The 24,712-nt window shown below is 34.8% G+C and overlaps 1 protein-coding gene across 1 annotated transcript in view; it reads left to right on the top strand.

The window, feature by feature from the left end:
• Nucleotides 1-9,433: 9,433 nt before the first annotated feature.
• LOC124635013 (collagen alpha-1(XVIII) chain-like) overlaps nucleotides 9,434-24,712 on the top strand; it is a 158,273-nt gene continuing 142,994 nt past the window's right edge. The window contains exon 1 of the mRNA XM_047170748.1: nucleotides 9,434-9,769. Within this exon, the coding sequence (XP_047026704.1) occupies nucleotides 9,717-9,769 (53 nt within the window). The 5' untranslated portion in view covers nucleotides 9,434-9,716. The remainder of the gene's footprint in view (nucleotides 9,770-24,712) is intronic.

The following is a 24,712-nucleotide window of genomic DNA, read 5'->3' on the forward strand; positions in this document are numbered from 1 at the left end:
ATGGGAATGCTTCGCCTATAAAAGAAGTGAGATCTGAATAAGTACCAAGTTCCATACACATACCTCAGTTAAAAATAGTTACTTTTTAATGATGTTACTTGGAAAGTTTTCATACACCTTGTTATAAACCTACTAAACGCAATGAATCAAGTATTTAATTTTCTATTAAAACTTGCCAAGTAACATCATTAAAAAGTAACTATTTTTAACTGAGGTATGTGTATGGAACTTGGTACTTATTCAGATCTCACTTCTTTTATAGGCGAAGCATTCCCATATTATCGAACTTGGCAGTCTTTCACATTTTTGTTTTGGGTGGGATTTCATTTATTTTTGTAAGGTTGTTTATTTTATTTTTTTCTTATGATGAAGTTAGTTAAAGGAATGTCTCATTTATACTATGTTTTAGATTTTTTAATATGCACTATGTTTCTTACAAAGAAATGAACTAGATTAACTAAATGGACTAGATTTACCAACTGACTGACATGACATGTTATCATATATTATGTTCGTGGATCAAAGTTACACATTCGTTATTTTCGAAAGTGATTCACACTTGGCCGTTTTCAGATTTTTATTTTACTTCTAACTACACTATTTTACTTCTAATTAAACTAAATACAAACCATTCGAAGATATATTATATAAATATAGATAAATTTAGTTCGTTTTAGTTCCTTAGGGTTATAAATTTACACCGGGTATAAAACACCTTCATTATTTTGAAACCGACTCACACTTGGCCATTTTCAGATTTTTCCCTTTACCTTGACATAAAGACCTACCTCCATACCAAATTTCAAGTCAATACGACCATTGGAAGTGGTCTAGGTTTTTGATGAGTGAGTCAGTGAATCAGTCAGTGAGTGTATAGTAAAAATAGCGATTTTCTGACGACAATATCTCAAGACCTACAATAGGCATATTAATGAAATTTTGTATTTTAGATAAGTGAGGGGGTCTCAATAGATACTAGAAATTTGATATGCGTAAATAAAATAGATTTTGAGTTACAGGGAGGTCGAATTTGGCCCGAAATGGTTCGTGTAATATAACCCACGGCCGGTGTGTCGCTTTTTTTGCTCGAACTTGGCGGACACACTGCCGTGTGTCTAGATTTTAATAACCTTTTTATTAATTAAAAAAAAAGAATAAGAAAAAACAGATATCACAAAGGTAGATTCCCAATTCCATTAATAGCTTCTGTAGGTAAATATGAAGATTTTGGACCACCGGATGTTATATATGACGTATTCTTTAATGTTTATATTTTGAACCATAAATCCTAAAGCGTTGATTTAATCTAACATCATTAAAAACCAGATAACCATCTTTATTCCCTCACCTCTTCATAAATATTACTTTCTTCAAAACATTCAAAATTCATCCATATCTTTAACAAATCAAAACTAATTATGACAGTTATAAATGACGTCACGGGTCTTTGTTAATGTCAACAAAAGACAGCTGTAGAACATTAATAAAGGCGTAGAACTAGAGCAGTATAAAACGATTTCAACCTATATAAGTGATTCCCACGAGATGCTTGATTAGACGACTTACGATGTTTCCTATTTGAGACAAAGGAAGTCAAGTACCTTGTTGATGTCCTTACTAGACTATATCTACTAATAAAATAAAGAGTATTTGTTTTGTTTGTTTTTACCCCAAAGTCTCCGAAACTACCGATCCGATTTGAAAAATACTTTGATAAAATTCTACACTCTTCCCCAGTAATGTAGACTATATTTTATTCCGGTAAAGACAGTAGTTCCGACACGGGAAATCGGCTACTATTACATAACTAATATACTGCGAATAATAATATGTGTTTGTTTGTCATGCTTTCACAGTAAAATTGAGATAAGATGATGAATACCCCATCATCCTCCGACCCTTTTCCCAATCATGTTGGGGTCGGCTTTCAGTCTAACCGGATTCAGCTGTGTACCAGTGCTTTACAAGAAGCGACTGCCTATCTGACCTCCTCAACCCCTTACCCGGGCAACCCGATACCCCTTGGTTAGACTGGTGTCAGACTTAATGGCTTCTGACTACCCGTAACGACTGCCGAGGATGTTCAATGACAGCCGGGACCTACAGTTTAACGTGTCTAAGATATACTTAGAAAGTAATACAAACTTAGAAAAGTTGCATTGGTACTTGCCTGACCTGGGATGGAACCCGAGCCCTCATACTTGAGAGGTTGGTCCTTTACCCACTAGGCCACCTTCGAACTATGATGAATACCTATAAGCGACTATTTACCCATGTACGGGAATAAGTTCCATCTTTACGTGGGAAATAGCTACTAAGGATAAAAGGATTGCAAATAAAAAAATGTCGTTGCCCTTTCTCGTAGTTAATTATTATAAAAATATCTCATTGGAAGCAGTCCAAGCTCAGAGCATAAAAGAACACAAAAAGACAAGAATTCTGCAATGCAATTAATTTCAATTACATTGATATATGGCTCCTGATGATGTGTTTACTGAATTTAATTGCGGATATTAAATATTCTACTTGATTATTTAGGTACTGAACATTTCTCAGTATCATCGGGGACTTAGTTGCTTAATTCAGGTGTCTAGATAGTTTTTTTAGTTCTACACAAAAAAATATTTATAAGAAGATAGTACAACGTAATATACGGTTTTTGTGCAATCACTTCATCAAAAAGGTGTTCAGATGTTTTTCTTACTGATGATAAACATGCGATAGACCACTATCTTACCTAATGGTTACACGCGATAAACCGATTCTCAGATGATCGAAGGAGGTGCATGCTTGTCTGTAACCTATTATATTGTTCTCTTGACTTTTAGCATCTTCATAGACAGACAATATCGCTTTCAGACCAGCAAATTATCCGCTCGGTTTTTTTCCACGTTAACATTGCGGGCAATAAAACTATATGGCGGAGGCACGTGTCAAGAGTCCGCCTTGGAAAATCCACTAGTGTGTCAGCACTATAAGTTTTGAAATCTCATAAACACACTCAAGTTATTAACATGAGTAACAACTAGGTCGGAATGCCGAAATCTTCCCAACGATTATAACAACAACAATAATTATAGTTGGTAACAGGATTGCCTGAAGACAGTTCACAGTTCTCGAAGCTTCCGAAGTAGTTTCCTCACAATCAGGGTTACGAGTAGAACGTCTGTCTAACATCATGAAGTCGGTTTCTATGCAACAATTATATCACAACTTACTGGCGTTTCAATGCTTCATTGCATCGTTCTATGGGTACTGGAAATTGGAACTAAATATTATCCGTCTTACCACAAAAACTTTTTAACGTCAGTTTAAGACTTGTCTAAAAAAATGTCAAATTATGACGTTGACATATGGTTCATTTTGGAGCCACATTTTTTTTAGACAAGTGTAAAACAGTTGCTAAAGTTTTTGTAGTAAGGCCACATGAATTTTATGTTGTTGTGGTGTAGTTTAAAAAATCATCAAGAAGTTTTCGCTCAAACTGAAATACCTAAATCCTAATATCTTACATTAACTTTGGATCACGGGCAACCGGATGAAAAGTTATTTTCCTTCAAAAAGAAAAATCACTAAAATATTTTTTCAAACCGGACCGGTAAAGTTTTCCGATTCATAATATTCGATAGGCCTAAAAAAAGTCGTGGTGGCCTAGTGGGTAAAGGACCAATCTCTCAAGTATGAGAGCGCGGGTTCGATCCCAGGTCAGGCAAGTACCAATGCAACTTTTCTGTATGTACTTTCTAAGTATATCTTAGACACCATTGGCTGTGTTTCGGATGGCACGTTAAACTGTAGGTCCCGGCTGTCATTGAACATCCTTGGCAGTCGTTACGGGTAGTCAGAAGCCAGTAAATCTGACACCAGTCTAACCAAGGGGTATCGGGTTGCCCGGGTAACTGGGTTGAGGAGGTCAGATAGGCAGTCGCTTCTTGTAAAGCACTGGTACTCAGCTGAATCCGGTTAGACTGGAAGCCGACCCCAACATGATTGGGAAAAAGGCTCGGAGGATGATGAATATTCGATAGGCCTGATGTGCCTTGAGTGTATTACAAACACAATAAATTGTATCTAGACTGGAATTAAAGAAATACAACCAGGGTTTTACAAGGATTATATAGTTAGCTTTTCTTTCGCTAATAACTACGCAACAAAAATGATCTACCCACGATCATTGAATCCATGCTTTACATCTGTTAAATACCTACAAAGAGTTGTCCTATTTCTCAAACAGTGTTTTGTAAAGCTGCCGCAAATTAAAGCAATTATATTTATGTGAACCGTTTTAGTGGAATTTGTCGCCGGAATTTCTAATCTGAAGTCTAAATATAACACAAAAGAACACCGACATTTACAGGATAGGCGTTCTAGGAGAAATAATTATTATTATTTCACAAGAAACAGTGGTAATCCAGTCTCTTTAAGTTCACATTCATTAAAAATATCTATAAGTTTTTTTTTTTTTTAAGTATCTTTAATCTTTTGTTTACCTTTAAGTAAAGAAGACGGATCACAATCCATACAAAATTGCCCCACGTCCTATAACAATGTGACGTATCTCAAAAAAGAATAAAAATGTTTAAAAAAATATGGCATACTCTCTAATTCATTTTTTTTACACCTTCATACGAAAAAAATGCTTTAAAAATTGTTCAGGTGCTGTTATGAAAACATCGTTCATAGGACTATTTATGGACTATTTTATTAAATTATTTTTTGTTTGATAGGGTATATCTCACAGGTGGTCCCATAATCATCAGGTCCGGATCTGATGATGGAAACCCTGAGAAATCCAGGGCAACTTTTGAAAGTTGTAGGCATGCGCAGGATAAAAACTTGACTATAAGGTGTACGTCTTATAACAATATGCAACAGTAAAGGTTTGGAGCTGACCTGATGATGGAGACGAAAGAAGGTCGAGGGAACTCGACAGCAAAATATTTAAACTACCTCAGAAGTCGGTGTCTAATGGATGTACCTAAGTTTATTTCCCCCACGACTTCTAGGTCGATGCTCCTAAGACTATTTTTTTTTGCTTTTCAGTGTTTTTGGAAGTTTTTTTTTATTGTAAAAAGTTTTTTTTATTATTTTTGGCTTTTCAGTGACAAGCACAGTTGTCACTATCCGCATAAGTGGAAAGTTCTTATCAATACGAATAATATAAGCCCAAACACGAGGCAGTTCACATATTCAGTTGTCCAGTTCCATCGCCCTTCTCTGGTCTCCATCATCAAGTCAGCTTCAAACCTTTACTGTTGCAAAGGTCTATTCAATACAAATAATATGAGCCCAAACACGAGGTAGTTTACATATTCGGTTATCGAGTACCATCGACCTTCTTTTGTTTCCATCATCAGGTCAGCTCCAAACCTTTACTGTTGCATATTGTTATAAGACGTACACCTTATAGTCAAGTTTTTATCCTGCGCATGCCTACAACTTTCACTGCCCTGGATTTCTCAGGGTTTCCATCATCAGATCCTGACCTGATGATTATGGGACCATCTGTGAGGTATACCCTATCAAAACAAAAAATAATTTAATAAAATAGTCCATAAATAGTCCTATGAACGATGTTTTCATAACAGCGCCTGAACAATTTTTAAAGCATTTTTTTCGTATGAAGGTGTAAAAAAATGAATTAGAGAGTATGCCATATTTTTTTTAACATTTTTATCTTTTTTTTAGATACGTCACATTGTTATAGGACGTGGGGCAATTTTGATCCATCTTCTTTGATTTCATTTTCTCTAAAATCACTCACACTTGACTTCTTTATAGTTCAACGACAAACCAGTGAGAACAAACTCATATTTTACCCCGCCGCAAAAAGTCATAAAAACAGGTTACATACGTAACAAATGAAAACCAATATATCTTTCCAACACAATAAAGTAAAACCACAACACAAAGCTTTTCACCTAATAATAATTTATTTCAGTAAAATATACTGTTTTCCAGAATACTGCCCGGTTGGTTAATCGGCGGTCAAAAAGCAATTTTAAATCCAAAATTAGAGTAACCAACCTATTTCATAGTGCGACGTAGTATGGAGTCTGTGTTCTGTGTGGTCACCTATTTAACGCTTAATTGAACAGCAAACATTAATTGGTTCACAATAATTTTGTGTGTATTTAGCTGGATTACTAATTAGCGTGCTGTTTTGTCGATTTGAATTTTGTATTGTTATCATGATCGGTTTCATGTACCTGTTTTGATTATTTGGTAATGACGAGATCGATTGTATGTGTATTATCTATTTAACATACCTGCCTGTATTTACCTACAGTTCTATATTATCTACTCTTTGATGGTGTCGAACTATTCTGGTTATGACAAGAAGAAAAAAAGTACACATAGGTATACATAAATACTACACTGTAGAAAGCAATAGGTACGTTAAAAATATACAAAATCCCATCCCATAAGAAAGCGGTATACAGGCGCCATAGCTCACCCCATAGGGAAAAGCGGGGGATGGTAGATCGTAAATACTTTTTGGGTAAATACTCTTGAGATATTACTTTATACAAAAAGATTTTTTTTATGGATTTTACGGCCTACGGGAGGTCTTTGCCCTGCAGTGTCACCATAGATTAAACAAAATAAAAAAATAATGGACCCTGAACAATAATTATAATTATTTATTTACTCTTCCAATTACAACAAAATAAATATCCGTTCTGATTGTTATATCCTTGTTATTGTAACATCATTCAAGAAATCAATAAATAAATAATAAATCTTATTCCATGTTTATTGCTATCAGTATTGAACTGTAGCTGAGAAGAACGTTAATTAAATACCCGATGATGCATCGCTTTCGCTATTTATATCCTGCATTCTTTTGTTTCTTTTTATGTGTAAAGTACCTATATTTATTTTTTATTAATCTCTTTCGGCTAAAAAATGTTTTTGTAAATGCCTTTAGTTTGTGAAGCTATGTTTGAGAAATTATGTCTTAAGAAGTACCTAGCTAGGTAGAAAAGAATCCTTATTTTATTTTGAGCTTATCAGCTACTAAATTGACTTATCATGGATTTGGTTAAATCTTAGTTCTTATTTACATTGAACTTTCCTATTTATATAGAAGAGTTCTTATTTATTAGAAACAGAGCATTCGAGGAAAAATTTTGAAAAGTATACCTTATTTCGCACATGGATTAGACACTTATGTAACAGTTTAAGTTCAATTTACAAATTAAATATTAAATACAGCAAATTCAAACTCAACTTCCATAACCAATCATTAAGTGACAGTTATAATTACAGTCGCCATTTTGAATTATGTATGCGATAAACCAACATTACACAACATACCATTTAAGTGATTAACTGAAAGTGATCTCATAATTCTAAATGTTACAGATGTATTAGAGAATGTCAATAAATATAGGAACTCAACGGCAACTGTTATGAGAACGAGTTATGGGGGAAATTATGGTATAATTTTCAAAGTAAATATGAGAAGTTGTGGCTAATAAATCGGCGGAATAAGTTTTTGGAAGTAGCTCTAAATTAAAAAAAAAAAAACATTATTATTTCTCATTTATTTGTTTTAGAAAACATTTTTCACATTTTTTAATATTAAATATTTTTATTTTATTTTATTATACATAGTAATTCGTGACTAATTTTTTTAGGCATAAAATTTCTTTATATCCACGACGAAAGAGTTTTTCTAAGGCCTCTGCCTCGAATTTTGCGGGCAGCGGGGCGGCAGCGGCGGCGGCGCGGGAGCGGGGCGGGCAACGGATACGTGTTCTCGAAACTAGCGGGCAGATCGCTCGGCACTATAGCAGTGTAGTGTTGTGTTCTGTTGTGTTTGCTGTTCCATATGGGTGTCCTCTCAAAGATGGCCGAAATAATTAGCTCTTGCACGTCCGAACACATTTTGATACGTCACAAAAAAAATGTATAACACTATGCCTACAATGCAGATGCCCAACGCGGGCGGTCACCGCTTGACTGGAGCGCACCGCTCGTTGCCCGCCGCCGCGCCGCTCCCGCGCCGCTGTATTCGAGGGCCGGTCCATATGAATATACGCGTAAGATCCTGCCGCTCCTGCGCCGCCGCCGCTGCCGCCCCGCTGCCCGCAAAATTCGAGGCAGAGGCCTAAGAATTTGTCTACGCTATAAAACAAATTGTTCACTAGCTCTTTAAATATTAATTATTTAAATTCAAATCAAACATGTAATGTTCTAAGTTTACTACCAATATTTGTGACCAATTTTACGACCAATAAAATGTATTTGTTCAAATAATCACTTGTAAAGGTGATAAATCTACATTTCAACCTTGTGTTATCTGAACATAAAAAAATCGTTAACATTGTCAAATGTTCAATTTAATTAGGAGTTTATGCTAATACTTGCTATAAATCTTAGAGCAAGTTATTTTTAACATTTTATGGCAGCCTACTTAAGCATGTGAAATTCTCTTATCGCTACCGGTTTAAGACGATTATCGCTGAACTCGTGGCTCCACAATGACGTCACTGTCACAAACGCAAGTAAATATTTAAACACCTTTCAATCAATAGAACTCGATTGGTATACTCTATGCATCCGGAAGTAGCAAAGGGCCGATTAAGTAACACGTAAAAGTGCTGAAGATAAAATTGATTATAACACCAAACGTTATAATCGTCAATGGCCTGTATTGACAGGTAAGACCGCTTGGCTTACTAACCCACGGGTCACACACGCTTAATATTATGCGTATGTTTTCCAATACATTCACATGTGACGAGTTACGTCAATATTTACTTTAAAACTTTTCTATTCGGCGTTCGCTAGTAGCTCGTATACAATAAAAGAACGAAAGCGAAAAGAAATTCAAATAACAAAACACGGGATCGTTTAAAAAGATCAAGTCATGTCCCAACAAAAGCGGGAGATTAAACGGACTGCCCACTAAGTTTCATATAATCCTTTAAAAACAAGACAAAAGGAAGCCCTCGTTACTCCAACTAGAAACATTTTCAATATCTGGCTCGACAACAATGGCCGGAGCTTTTTTTCTCTATCCGCTAGCGGAATAAATTCCGTATCAAATTTCTCCCCGGATAACCATAACGATTTATCTGCCGGCTTAAACTCAATCGAATTATTCACAAAAGAATACCCACGATTCGGGGTTTGCGAAAATAAAAAACACAATGCACTTTTCTCTTCCGTTGTACATGTACGCAACGTACGCACACTGTTAACGATAGTACGGAAATACTCTGTGTGTAACGTCCCATATTCTGGCTCATCTCGTCGGCTCGTACCGTTTTTGGGCGAAATGGTGTCGTCTACCGTTCGAGCGAAAGTCGATTTTCGTAGTGTGTGGACGCCGCTTTGGAAGGGCGGCCGTCGCGTAAGCTACGGACCACGTGCACCTCGACTGCTTGCGCTTAGTTCTTCACGAACTGTGTGGGAGGTTAGTTCGCTACATGAATATAATGTTCCTTGAATGTCATGCGCTAAGCGTTCGCCGCGAAAAAGCGTATTCCGCTTGCGCCCAGCAGTGATGCGTGTGTGAGTGTTGCCTCTCCACGTGATTTTGACAGTCGAATCGTTCACAAAAGCCGGCTCGGTTTTTTTTTTCTTTTATCAACAGTGCGATGTGCGCGAACTGAAGCGACAGAGAAAGTGTTTTTGATAACAGTTTACGTGAATGAACGACCGATACATAGAGATGTTGTAAGATCAAGGGAGCCACATCAAGGATGATTATTAAATATTGCTTGGCCCAATTTCTGCCGGCTATGGAGTGTTTTCGGTAAGTCGCTAATGAGATTTTTGATTGAGGATCGGTATCTTGAATTAATTTAATTTCGAAGTTGGGTGCCAAATATTTGTTTCATATTATTTTGTTGGGAGTAAATAGGTTCAATCGAAGTTGAGAGTAATGTAGTCGTTGTGAGTGGATGATTGATGACTGGGAGTGAATGACTCGCCCTTATTTGAGGAAGTAATGACCCGTATCGGTCATCCCTCCCGGTTCGACGTATCGATATACAGGGGGCCGTGGAAAGCTGCCATTAAAATTCACGATACCATTATAACCTACATAACACATATAGTGCGAAAGGGACTCGCAACTTAAATTGCTTTCAGCGAAGGGGTTCTAGAATGGAGTTTCAAATTCAGTTACCAGATTAATTGTCCTGTCATGTCCTTAGGTAAGGCTCCGCATAGGTTGGCCTGCGACAAATTAAATTCATTGTTTATGTATAGCGTCACCTCTGCGCATGCTCGTCACTATGTCAACAAAGTATGTACATATACAGAGAGCTTGTCTATGTGTGCACTTGAATATTAATGAGTCTGCGGAACCGCGTTGCTAATATTTTGGTGAAACAGTTAAGTTTTTGCATTGTTTTATCTTGGCTAACTATTTTTGTAGGCATGTGTCAGCTCTAGAAATGCTAGAGCGTTCAACTGTGACATCATCTTTTGTTATATTAAGACTAAAGTCTTTGAACCTAATTGTTAGTACTTGTTTTTGAGTGACGTTGATTTAGTTTTCGTCATTTACTTTGTGTTTGCAGGCAGCAATAACAAAAGGATTTCAGCTCGTCGCTAAGTAGGTAGTCACACGGGTCGATTGATTATAAGGTTAAGCATCGCTTGGTGCTTACGGTCGGCGGATGGGTGACCATCTTATCATGATGAAATCGTGGACTGAATCGTTCGAAATTACCCATTATCTTATTATATATCTTGTTGTAGATGTATTATAAACCTTAAGTAAACCTATAAGTATCTACTTACGACTGTTAAGCTTATAATCCTCAAACGGTTTGGCAGCCGTGTGCTATTTGATCCCACGGTTTATCAATTTATCGTCATACATACATAGATTACCTACAGATTGTACTACAGCCTTTTTTTTTTTTTTTTTTTTTTTTTTTTTTTTTTTTTTTTTTTTTTTTATCGTCCCACTGGGCACAGGCCTCCTCTCCTTTACTTGTACTACAATTCTCAAAAATAAAACCTACGTATAATATGATGTATTACCCTTTACGTACAATCTATTTTAGTAATAAACCTTTTTTATATTTTAACAAAGGCCTTAATTTAAATGGTTTAATTCGATTTGTAAAGATTAATGTTTATCTGAGGGCACGGCAGTGCCCCAGCCAAGACTCGAGCAAAGCGGGCACGGCCGTACCATCTTTTCTCGAAGCGTTTCGCGGCTATTTCAGCCCCCTGTATCTTCCATGTGAACAAAGCTAGGAGTTTAGGTTTTCGATGACCAAGAGTAACTATTAGAACAAGCTCAGTCTCAAAATTACAAGACATTTGAATAAATAGTTTACGAGTTATGAGCGATCGAAGTTACACGATTTTGTCACTGACTCACTGACCGATCATCAAAAGTCTAAGGTACTTCTAGCAAACTGAGAACCTTCAAATTTGGCACCAACACAGGTTATCAGCTACATATAAAGGGAAAATTATAAAAACCTTAAAACTTAATAAAAAAATCGGAAACAAATTTATATTTGCGGTTTTTCAAGAACATTGTGTATGAATTTTGACTGCATTGATAACTTTGTTATTTATTTATGTACAAAATGTATTTGTTTTATTGTTACGTAGTGTGGTATATTGTTATTATGTATTAAATATACATACATATGAATAAAAAAGCTAGGTTAAAATGAAATGAATAATGATAAAATCTTTCATATTAATGCAGTGCGATAAATACTGCATGCTCGCTCGATAGATGGCGTTGTCCTGGTCTAAATCGCGCTATGGTTTCGTTACATAGCATAGTATAAGTAGTACTTAAAAAAAAAAATATGTGATAGCGCCATCTACCTCTGAAATAAATCTCTTTTATTCTAAAAGATATTCGATTCAAAAATTCGACAATTTCGAATTTTTTTAGTTTATTTTTAAAAAATGTTGTTTACGTGCTACTTTCGGTGTACATATTTAGTTAGTTGCATGTAAGTTAATTTAATTTGTTAAATACTTAGAGAAGAAAGAGACCTACAAAAAATAAATTAGATCCCACCAAAAACATTAAATGTAAAAAAAGCCAATCCTCTACGCAATCCCTCCACCGTAAAAAGCTTTGAGATCGCATAGAAGCCAAGTCCTGTTCAACTTTATTTGTAATAATAAATCAATATTTTGTGACTATATCAATAGTTTTGTTCACATTACAATAATATTGTCTTGATTTATTATTACAAATAAAGTTGAACAGGACTTGGCTTCTATGCGATCTCAAAACTTTTTACGGTGGAGGGATTGCGTAGAGGATTGGCTTTTTTTTACATTTAATGTTTTTGGTGGGATTTTTATTTTTTAAAACATTTTGATTTGGTTTTAGTATTTTTGAGTACATAAACCTAGGGTGCTACAAAAATTAAATTTATACATAGAATTTCTTAGCAAAATACATAAATATATTTGAACCTACTAGGCTTACTTGGATATGCCAAAGCAAGCCTATTGGCAGATGATTGTAACATTTCTATTCAAGCACGTAAAGAAGGTACTTTGGTCTTGCGCCAGTTGTCTTCATAGTTGTTCCTTATCGGTATACAAGATCATAGAAACAACACCTGTGCCTGTGCATACTCTTGTGTTATTTTCTTTACAATATTAATGTTGTCATCTAATAAGCCTTTTTATGAACTTGTAGGAGTCTTGTTGTTCCTAGGAGGAACTAAGAATAATTATCAACTATCAACGTCCTTTGAAATCAATCAATTTTTTTTTATTTAACGTTAACGGTATAATTTCTTATGAAGAGAGGTCAATCATTCTTAGAAGGGACTTTCAAAGAATTTTGTCGTAAATTGCAAAAACTATTCTTATTTTTTTTAATATTAATTATAAAAAGATTTGACTCACAAACTCAAATGTGGCATTTAAAAATCAAAACATCAGCCTAATTGTGTACTTATGGAAATTAACGTATAAAATTAAAATACTAAGATAATTAACAAACAAAGATATCACCAAAGCTTCTAAGTTTCAATGTCACTTCCAGTCAAACAACATATGTTATCTCACAAACTATCTATTTAATAAGAGTTCTAATACATAATTCTATTAACTTATAACGAATTCCTACAATTATACTGCATTCCAATTTTATCAGAACTTGTCAATCTGATAAGCTAGGAATGTAGCAAAACAGTAGGCATTTGGTACAAAGCTGCGATTTCCAAGTGATAATTGGACTAGGTTTATATTCAATGTTAAGTAATAAATATTTTATAGAAATATATCTGTTTGTTTGTGTGTAGCACGGTGGTCCTGGAAACTATAGGACTTATTATCTAAAGTCAGCAGCCTGCAAGGGCTGCGGGATTGCTTGAAAGAGCTACCGCGGCTCTGGTACACAAAGAGCTCAAGAAGGAATATGTGGGTTTTAGTCAGTAAGAGTCTGACACTCCCTCACGCTGCTCCCACAGCGGGTCATTTAATGCTTTCCTACAAAAAAAGTCAGTAGCGAAATAAACTCAACGGTACATAACTTCTAGACTTTGACTTGTTGATGGATGCGAAACTATATTTTTCATAAAGCAATTTTTTGTGATGTCAGATGTATTTTAATCCCACTTTCAAAGAAAGTCTTGTAACTCGGAAGGCATGATGTGATAATCACGCTTACGGGATTATTATTTCGATACTCCTAATAATATTCTCACGATCTTTGGTAAGCGTGCTAATCTGCTGCTGTAATCCGTGGTGAGACAACCACGAAAAAATCCTGTCCTGGATTTATATAGTAAGTCGATACATTTCTCATCAATTTACTTTGATACTTTGCCGACATGAAGTTAGTCTTTGTACGCACATAACACACTTCGTATGCTCGAGATTTTAAATGACTTCAAAAGAGCAAACTGATTTGATGACTACTTCATAACTTGTAAATCTTAGGTAGCTGCAAGATCCATGGAGTAATATCTATTTTACAAACGGTTGATTTCAGACTTCAATTTTCTAAAATTAATTGGCATATTCAATTGCTAATTATATTTTAAGTAACTAAAACTTAAATTATTTTATTGCTGAACCACCTAAGTTCTCATAAATAAAACATGTTGCTTATCTTCGCCTTACCGCTTTAAGAACGTGCGTGCGTATGCGCATACTTGGTATCATCAGTGTGTAATAAACTAGCTCCTTTTCAAGAAGAAATCATAGTAGTTAAACATGTTAAATGTTTCCTAGTTTTCTTGAATTACTGTCAACGTGGGTGGCTTGAGATCTTGGAGATTCCTGTTTATATCTTGCATTATGTATAGCTTGTTTGTACTTGTACTAAGAGATAGAGGATTTGAATCAACGGTGAAAATAATGAAGAAGTTTGACTGTAAGTAAATATTTATAGCATGGATTTTTACTATGTAGAATTACCAATTACTGCTCGGAAAAACTTTTAAATGTAGTCTCCAACTAGTATCAATAACAGCAGTGAGAAATATATATAATATGTTATAATTTGCATTTTTGATATTTTTAGCTGAAAGTTAGCTACTAAAAATCCATATTAGTTCTATGCCCATTTATTTTTAACTATGCAAGCTCAAACGACAATACTTGCATTTACGTTATAAAATGACAAACTAGTATACGGAAGGATATGTTCGAGAACCAATAGTACCAATTATTTTTCACCTGCTGTAATTCTCACGTCGGATATTTTATTCATATCACAAAGGGACCGGTACTAAAATAATGGAGCGTTTTACTTCCTTTTGTTTTCAAAGTGGTGTCGCGTCTCGAAAGAAAGATGGGTATTGTAGTGGCTTTTTTGTCTTCAGATGTTCGGCACTTTTAGGCACAAACGGTTAGAGTATTCTTTGATATTTTCTCCAATATTTTTGCAAGGAATTTGTGAGTAGCTTTTGTTTTTTAAAGGATTTGAGAAGTATGAGAGGCCTTTGATGGTGAAATGTCGTGCATTATTCTCTCGATCATGGAGGCGGTAATCGATATGGGTTTCGCGCGTGATTCGATTAATTCGATTCATGTTACGCTTGGGCTGAGTCCGAGTAAGTATTGATTGGTATTCCATTATGATCACGATTATAATACGAAGGTAAATAATAAAGTTTTTTGGCTAAGATATACAGCTTATAGTTACGACTATTTCGTCTAATAATTTTAACTTAAATTAATACCAAAAAGTTTGACATATTTCATTAAGATCTAATACTATAGCACCTTTAATGGTTCATAATACAAAAATAGTTAGTCTAACAAACAGTCAAGTTAAGCGCGATTAAACAAGGCAAGTGCGGCTTCCTCGCGAAATCGATACACTCCTTAGTGGCCTCCTTGGGGAGTCACTAACACAACCACTAATAACCCTCTAGTACTTGTTATTCGATACTCTGAAGAGGACTCGTGTAGCGCATCGATTAGTCGAGTTTAGTCATTGTCGTAGTGGATTTTAATTCATTTTTTTGTCCATTTAAGTTTTTCTTGATGAATTGGAATATTGAAATTGATCGATAATTTTATAGTATAATTATATAGCACCAAAATTTTAATTATTATTAATGCCTATTTATTTATTTAAAATATGAAATACAAAATATATCAATCAATGCATTTTAAAATATTTTTAGATTTTTGTACATATTTTAAGTACGTAGGTACTGTAGAGTAGTTAACTCTTTCGTTGTAAGGTTTTATTCAATAGGTATATTTATTACTGGTCGGACAATTATTTAAAAAATTTAGATGTAAATAGAATAGGTTTTGATATTGAAGTTGTCACTTACTTCACCCCCAGTCAGCGAATAAACTAAAGTTAGTTCTTATTGAATGTTTTAATTGAAAAATATCCCAAGATCCCCGGTCCCTAGCACGCCACGCGCTACAGTACCTAGGTAAAGCTTAGCTTAAATAATTTTTGGTCGGTTTAGGTCAACAGGGAAGATCTAATTTTTAGATGCATGTCAAAGTGTTTAAGTTCGTCACGAAAAGCGTGTTATGGTGTGTAAACCTGTAACCGTGAAACGTCACGCAAAGTTTAGTGTGTGTACAAAATTTAGATACTCAAAATATTCTTAGACTCTTCCTACTTTTGTTATGAATGATATGGAAATATTTTATTCATAAAAAACTGACCGTCCACTCCCGCATACTGCAGTCTAACAGCCAGTTTCTTCATCAAAAGTAAAAGCCAAAGTAAAAGTCAAAGTAATGTCTAAAGTTAAAGTAGCGGTCAAATTCATTTTTTCTATTAGTTTTGCTGTCACTTTAGCCTTGAAAAAACGAATTTGACCGTTACTTTTACTTTAGACATTACTTTAACTTTAACTTTTGATGAAGAAACTGGCCGTAAGTCATCAATCGATACTTATCCTGATGGTTGGTTCACAGTTTATTTTGAAAGTAATCGTGAATACAATTGAACTAGTCGATCTGATACCCTGATTCCATGATATCCATAATGTTTTCACAGCTAGTATTCATTCACAAGCCCGATCATGCTATAGGTCGGTTAAAAGTTTGCAATGAGCTCTTATTTCTGCATCAATGGCTAAAATGAATCACACTGTAGAAGTGACTTAAAATTATTCAGGTTACTGTTCCAGTAAATACACCAGAATACGTAGTCATCTAGTCATAGCGTACTTAGCAATGTTTGTCTGTTCGTCAAAAATTGTTTACACTCTCTTCTAAGAGGTTCCTAAAATGATAGGTATGAGCCACTGTTAGTTTTAGTAAACATTCACTTTTAGTTAAAATACGGATACAATATTACGTTGATTGCATCTATCTCAACATATGGCACAATATAAAAAAAATATAAGTACCTAACGTAATCCAACCAATTACCTAATTATTATTATTACCTAGCTGCAGAGGTAATACAAAAAATAATTTAATACAAAAATAAGATAGAAGTAACAGTTATTTTCTGTGACTTATTTTTAATACCAAACTGCTCTTTGATATCTCCTATCACTAAAATATTTAATATAGAATATTTATGCTGACGTACCTACTATAGATACATAAGTTTATAAAATTGATATTAATAATTTATTTAGACGTAAATATCACATCTCAAGAGCATTCCAAATATGAGTATTCAAGTGCAATAAACATCAAACGTTGTACGTGCAAATCATAAGGTATCGAAATAACTTCAATGTGAATGGCCTTCTGACCTTGCTGAACCTTGATTCTAACTCCACTGATATGATTTAATAATCATTTATATCAATGCACGATGATAAAGTTCAAATGTTGGTATGAATGAGATTGATTCGACATTTTAGGTCCAATGATAAAAAGCGTAAAACAATTGAAGTTCCTAGAATGGTCAGAAAAAACTAGTAAATAAATACATAAGCGACAATATTTACTTATAAATGTAATTCCCACTAATATTCCACATACCTCATAAGCCATCACATTTTGTGTCATTAATTCATATTATCACAATTACTTGTTACGAAAGATAGTGCTGTTAAATAAATAAACATCAATGGTGTAAAATCTTGTTAAATTACTAAAACAAATATCAGTGGAGAAACATACTGTTTACGATGCAAAGAAACTTTGCCAACTATTTAATTAATTTTCTGATTTATAGGCCGCATAATAGTAAAACGGTCTAATAACTAATATCTAAAACCATGCACTACAAGTATTAAAACTTTGACATTTCAGTAAAGTCACGCATTTGTTGCGCAAGCGCAGACACGCCCGTTTGTGTTGCGTCGCGTCGTGCCAATATATCGGATATTTAATTTATTACCGTGTCTAATTGGTCGTATTAAACTGTGAAATACGTGTCTTGCTTCCTACAGACGTATCATCAGTAGTTTATGTACGCCCACTGGCTTTTTCTTGTCTCTTAACCACGTCTTAACGGTGTCGGATTTCAACTTTTACTGCAATTTGGACGTAAATAATCGGGTTAGTTTAATTTACTATCGGTTAACAGTTAGTAAATTTTGGGTAGTGTTAATTATTAGTATCGTTTTGAACATAATAATAGAAAAAAGTCTTCTAAGCTTACCATAAAAATCTTTGACAGGTAATTAAAATAATTACATCGAGATTGTAGGTACATCGTAACACCTTTACGGTACAGCAATGACAGGACAAAATTTAATCTCTCACCCCGCTTTTAAAGGCCCTCACTAAAAACCAAGAAAAAGAAATAAATTACACACTTTATTAGCCGCACTAATTAGTAGGCCCTTATAAATTAAAGTGTGAAATTAACGTTCTACTGTCTCATTTGGTGCACCTAATTAAGTGACAATATATCAACTGCATAGTTTAGGGAGAGCTGATAAGGTAAAACTGGGTTTTAGGCTCAGTTCACACGTGTTAACAGGCGTTGACACACGATCGGAGATAATGAGAGTTCTCAGGACGAGCTTCTTGAAGCGCATGTCGGAATACTCGCCAAAAGGAGCCATTAACAAGGACGTTATACTGATAAAAAAAGACTGGCGTCAATGAGCCTAAAGACTATTCTGTGAAAACGGCTGTCAATAACCATCTTTGGCATGTACGGATAGTCCGAAGCCACTAAGTATGACATCCAGTCTTTCCTAGGGGTATTTCGGTGCCCGCATAACTTTGGAGAAGGTCAGAGGCAGTCGTTACTTGTAAAATAAAGGTACTTCGCTGCAGTCAGTTAGACTGGAAGCCGTAGCCTAACATAACATTGTAACCTAACATATTCGGGAAAAGGGTAGACAGATGATGTTAACGTGCATCAAATGTTGTCCGAACATATAATTACTATCATATCAGTTGCTTATCACTAGAGAAACGTTTTAAACGTTACCTAAATGTGAATGAGGGCAATGTGCTACCGACCGTCTGCGATACGTAGTGACAATAATAGACGCTCGGTGCAGTGTTTAGATTGATCTTCAGTACAACAACGCTAATAGATTGTGTCATGAGAAAATCGTGTGAGGAAAGCTTAAGTGTGAATTTTATTGTTATCGATTGTTGTATCGGGTACGAGTGGTATTGGGGACTCGTTGAAAGTAAATAGGTGTTGTTTATTTAGAGTTTGCGGAATTTATTGGTTTCATGACACATTTGGAAATTATTTTTATTGTATTGAAAAATTCATAGTAAAAACGATTAAACATAATGTTACCGACTATTCGCAGTTCCATTTATACGGAAGGTTTAATGAAATAAATTTATTCATATCCATCCATCCTCCGAGCCTTTTTCCCAAACTATGTTGGGGTCGGCTTCCAGTCTAACCGGATGTAGCTGAGTACCAGTGCTTTACAAGGAGCGACTGCCCTGCCTGACCTCCTCAACCCAGTTACCCGGGCAACCCAATACCCCTTGGTTAGACTGGTGTCAGACTTACTGGCTTCTGACTACCCGTAACGACTGCCAAGGATGTTCAATGACAGCCGGGACCTACAGACAGACAGACAGTTTATAGATGAATTCACAGTAAATTTAACTCGTCATAATTATGTCACGTTCTTTAGAATTCTTTGTGGAACTTGTATGAGGAAATGCGGACCCGTCACAGACGGGAAACATCGTCTCCCGGTGTGAATCAATGGAACTATTTTCAGTCATCTTTTTAATATGGAACCATTATTATTCATGAAGGCATCTTATTTGTACGCAGGCCTGAAGAATAAAAAAAAAATATTGGGAAACCAGCCATACAAAAAATATTGGAAAAATAATTCTCAGTCACCTACATTCTTCACTGTAAGACTTTGGAAATGACCTGCCCAATTTCAAACTTGAGTTGATCCATACTTTGAGGGATCAAACTAAATAAATAATGTACATACTCGAAAAACATCTATATAGGTCATTGACATTATCAAAAGACATCTATGTAAAACAAGGCAGAGAAAGCTTTTCTCCACATATTTCTTTGATAACAATCGAACTAATGAGACAGTGTCTATTTATCACCATCAGAATCAGATATCATTCATAATTCTATTCTGAGGTTTCTAATCCCAATAAAAAAATTGAGTATTATACTTAATATCCACTACTTTTTCTTAACATTGAATAAGTAAACCACCGACAGAGTTAGACTTATAGGTAGCCGGCCATAAATTCATACTTAGAAAACTACAACGTATAAATATGTATTAGGCCCATTAAAAGTCCTTCAGAAGGCCATAACATAGGTTACAATACCCCCTCACTTGCCATTCACACATTGTTACCACCTGTCATATCTAAACTATATTAGTCCCATACAAATCATTGTGTGACGCATAACACTGTCTCCGCATAAAACTTGCGTCTGCGCATAGCCAGACGATGACATTAAGTACTGCGTTAGAATAAATGAAATGGTGCACTTTAATTTAGCGATATTGTCAAAGACAGTTTCTGAGTATCGTAGATCAGCTTAAAGTGACAATAAAGTGTAGCTGATGTAAAAGTCGTGTCAAATACAATGTTTGTATGATATTTTCTGTACAAAGTTATAGTTGATTTAGTAACGTTATAAAATGTGTTTTGAACATACTATAATGATGTCACACTTTGTAGATAATGTTGTATTTACAACTAGCGAGGTACTCTTTTGATCACCAATGCAATTTTGTATTACTCAGATCAAGCTTTTTAAGTAAAAAATTAAAATATCTGTAGATCAAGTTATCTGCAAAATTATCGTCCATTAAGCACAGTCTGTTCTATTGTATTGTATCCCCATTTGGGGTGGGGCAGCCAAAACTAGATTCATGGACTTGGAACGTGCACAACGAGCACTTATAAAGGTCATGTACTTTAAAAATAAAAGATACTCCACTGAATTCTTATACGTCATCAGTAATTTACTCTCAGTCAGGAAACTGTACATAACCCAAACAGTTCTAAAAAAACATAAAACCCTCCCTTATCATGCGAATAAGAAACCTAAAAGGAGAAAAGATAAAATTGCAATAGTTCCCCAATGTAAAACCATATTTAGTAGTAGACAATATTACTATCTCTCAGCACAGCTATATAACAGGATTAATAAAAAAATCTACATACACAATCACAACTATTATGTCTGTAAAAAAATGATAGTGAACTGGATTAAGTCTCTCTCTTACGAGGATACGGAAGCTCTTCTGGTTTTTCATGAGTAATGTAACCACACGCTATAGCTATGCAAATCACCATACCACATCACTCTCTACACCACTCCAAACCACACCACTCTTCACACCACATAACACCACACCACTCCTCACACTACATAACACCTCACCACATCACAACACTCCACTCGTCACACCACATAACACCACACCACTCCTCACACTACATAACACCACACCACATCACAACACTCCACTCGTCACACCACATAACACCACACCACTCTTCACACTACATAACACCACACCACATCACAACACTCCACTCGTCACACCACACATTATCTTATCTTATCATATTGAACCACACTACATTTCACACACATACCGTACATACAAACCAAAACAATACATCAAGTTTCTTCAAAACATGCATGTACTTATTCTTATTTTATTGTTTTTTTTTTTTTTTAAGTAACATGATGTAACCTTATCTATGATATGGAAGAGCGGAGTCTCCTAACACAGGCATTGTTTGTCTAAAAGGAGGCTCCAAACACAATTCTTGTACATTACACTTTGTTACTTCTAATAAATATTTTTCATTTTTTTTTTTCATTTTAAAAGCCCACACTGTCTTTTCCTAAGAAAATATTTATCTAAAACAGCATCGTAAGTAAAATCAACAGTTCTTTAAAATTTAACGGTTTCCCATGCGCCCGCGCATCTCCGATAAAAGCTTTGCTAATGATTCACGCCCACAATACATTTTATGACACGTGTTAAATAGGAAATAACTTCAGTCGAGTGAAAACTATTGACTAGGTGATGAACTAGTGAAATGTTTTGTAAACCTTATTTTGGAATGCGGCCGAAAGATCTAGTTTACAGAGTCCCACATTTTTGTCAAAAGATCTTGTTCCAATATTGTGACAGAAATGTCACACACAATGTTGCTTTAACAGATCTTTCACATCGCATTAATTTTGTTTATGATTCAAAAATTTATTTTGTATAAGCGAACACACTTACTGTCACTTTTCATTGATAAAACGAAGATATTGCAATAACATTAGACGATCAATGACACTAGATATTACAACACTTTCAAAAGAGCTTTCACTCTAAACACTCCTTAAGCAAGACAAGATTTATCAAAAAAGCGATCCCACCAATAAATAACGAACAAGAAATCCAATAGTGAAAACGGTAAATCACTAATTCATTGATATTCAATATATCACTGACCATTTAAAAATTATGAATGAAGCGAGCGGATGTGTAATCAAATATAATATATTAAATGAACTTTTTGTATGTAAGAAGGTCAAGTAGAACATTAAATGAAAGATGGAACGTACAGAAATTCGAAATGGTCTTTGTACATGTCTTCCCGTTTCCCAAGGTTATTTGGGCTGTACTGTTACAAATTTAACATTCTTCTTGAAGAAACGATTTTTAAAAAACATGATTTGGTATACGTGGGCTACATTACAATAACGTAAAAATGTAGTTTTCCTATTCAACTTTTATATTACATACACAATTTGAACAATGAATTGGATAGATATGATAATTTGTCAGTCGCATTTTTTTAAGTTCGCACGTAGACATTATTTAACAGATTTGTACCTGTGTTTTCTTTCTTCATAATATTTATGCTAGAACGGTAAAATAGCAAAACAGATAGTAGTGAAGAATGTGATAGAATAAAAATCAGAGCACAAAAATATTGAATTTTAAACTAGGCTATACTTAATTCAAAGTCCATATCAATAGCAGACAATTCTTCGAGCAAGAGCCGGTAGCTACTAAGTAAAGAAGTAAATAGAACAATTCAATTTTTACTCGAAGCTATTTTTATTGACTTATTGTTAGAAGAAGATGCACTTGAAATATCAACAAGATTGTAGATCCAGTTATTGTTTTTCTTGTGGGCAATGACGGCGTACATATTTATTGCTTTATTAAAATCGTATTGAATGAAGTAGTTTTTTATAGCTTTATTATGCTTTTGTTTGTTTTGTAGTTTGGTCTTATTTTTATTTTATTTTAGAGCATACGAATATTTATTCGTCATCTGCCTAGGCTTTTCCGAATTTGTTGGGGTCGGCTTCCAGTCTAACTCTATGCATGAGTATCAGTGTTTTGCAAGGAAGGACTGCCTAATTGACCTTCTCAACCCAGTTACTCAGGAAACACTACATGGCTTGTTTAGCCTGGTTGGACTTACTGGTTCCTGATGACCCGTAACGACTGCTAAAGAAGTGAATGAACCCCTAAGCCAATGTACCAATGTCTCTGGAATTAAAATGCTTTTTCAATATTAGTAACATGACTAATGTTCTACCATGATTTGGTCGTCAATGTAATTATTACACGAATATTACGTTGTTATGCAATAAAGTACTTACAGCTTAACTGTTTTTCACAGTTACAATAAAACCGCGTCTTGGCAGTTAGTTTCGGTATTATTAATTTCTTTGTGACTCAAACTTATGACTAGTGGAGTTGGGAACTAAAATAAATGTTGAAACATCGCAAATATCAAGGGTCATTAATATTGTTTTATAGGTTGGGCTAGACTTGTGACGCTGTATAACCGACATTTATTGATCTTCAAAGACTACTAACAGGAAATGAAATGACACCCTCTAAATAATGGAATTATATTATTTTGTATCGAGCTATTTAATACGGTAGTATACCCTCTTCACAGCAACGCTTATCTCAAATTTCGCTTAAATTAATTTACTATAGATCTTCTAAAATTCAAAGTACAGTCAGTATCAAAGTTGAATGAAATATTTTGTACATTAAAATTGCGTTCCACAAGATACATGATAAAATAAAAATTGAGCCCCAACTTTTTCATATAAATTTTACATCTATACTAATCTATACTAATATTATAAAGAGGAAAACTTTGTTTGGTTGTAATGAATAGGCTCAAAAACTACTGGATCGATTTTTTAAATTCTTTCACCATTCGAAAGCTACATTATCCACGAGTAACATAGGCTATATTTTATCCCGGTATGGGCAGTAGTTACCACGGGACGCGGGTAAAACCGCGAGAAAACGGCTAGTAGGTAATAAGTATGAAAGTTACAATTTAGTTTGCATACTACAAAAGTTATGTTAACAAAACTTCTTTGCGGACTTTACGAGCTCACCTGCTTGGATTTAAGGCTTAACCTGATCCGTGACAGGCAGGCGACACCTCCCAACTAAATCCTAGACTTATCTTCACAGTCCCCGAGTGATCTATGCGAAAACTGCTAAGCTCTCTCTCCTATGTACTTCATTTTCTAGAAAATTCCATCTTAAGTGTTCAAATTTATCGTGCGTTCAGGATGAGTCAAGTGATTTGGCGGTTACGTGACAAGAATGCCTTTTATCCTATAGAGAACTGAGAACTTTCGAGAAATTTGATGTATGAGCCCAAGCTGAATGCGGAAGTTTTTAAGTGTATTACAAAAGAGCAAGGTTAAATGGCTGTTAATCAATTTGTTTTCATTGTAAGTTCTCTTTGTGATATGTGAGTGATAATTTATGACACATATCTGTTACTTGTTTTTGAGTGGGATTTCTGTTCGGGGTTTAGCGTATTCATAAGGGCTTGATTTACTAACCATCTTTACTTCACGGTTGGAGACAGT

Source organism: Helicoverpa zea, chromosome 12 (genome assembly GCF_022581195.2).
Source record: "Helicoverpa zea isolate HzStark_Cry1AcR chromosome 12, ilHelZeax1.1, whole genome shotgun sequence".
In the NCBI taxonomy this organism is placed as follows: domain Eukaryota; kingdom Metazoa; phylum Arthropoda; class Insecta; order Lepidoptera; family Noctuidae; genus Helicoverpa; species Helicoverpa zea.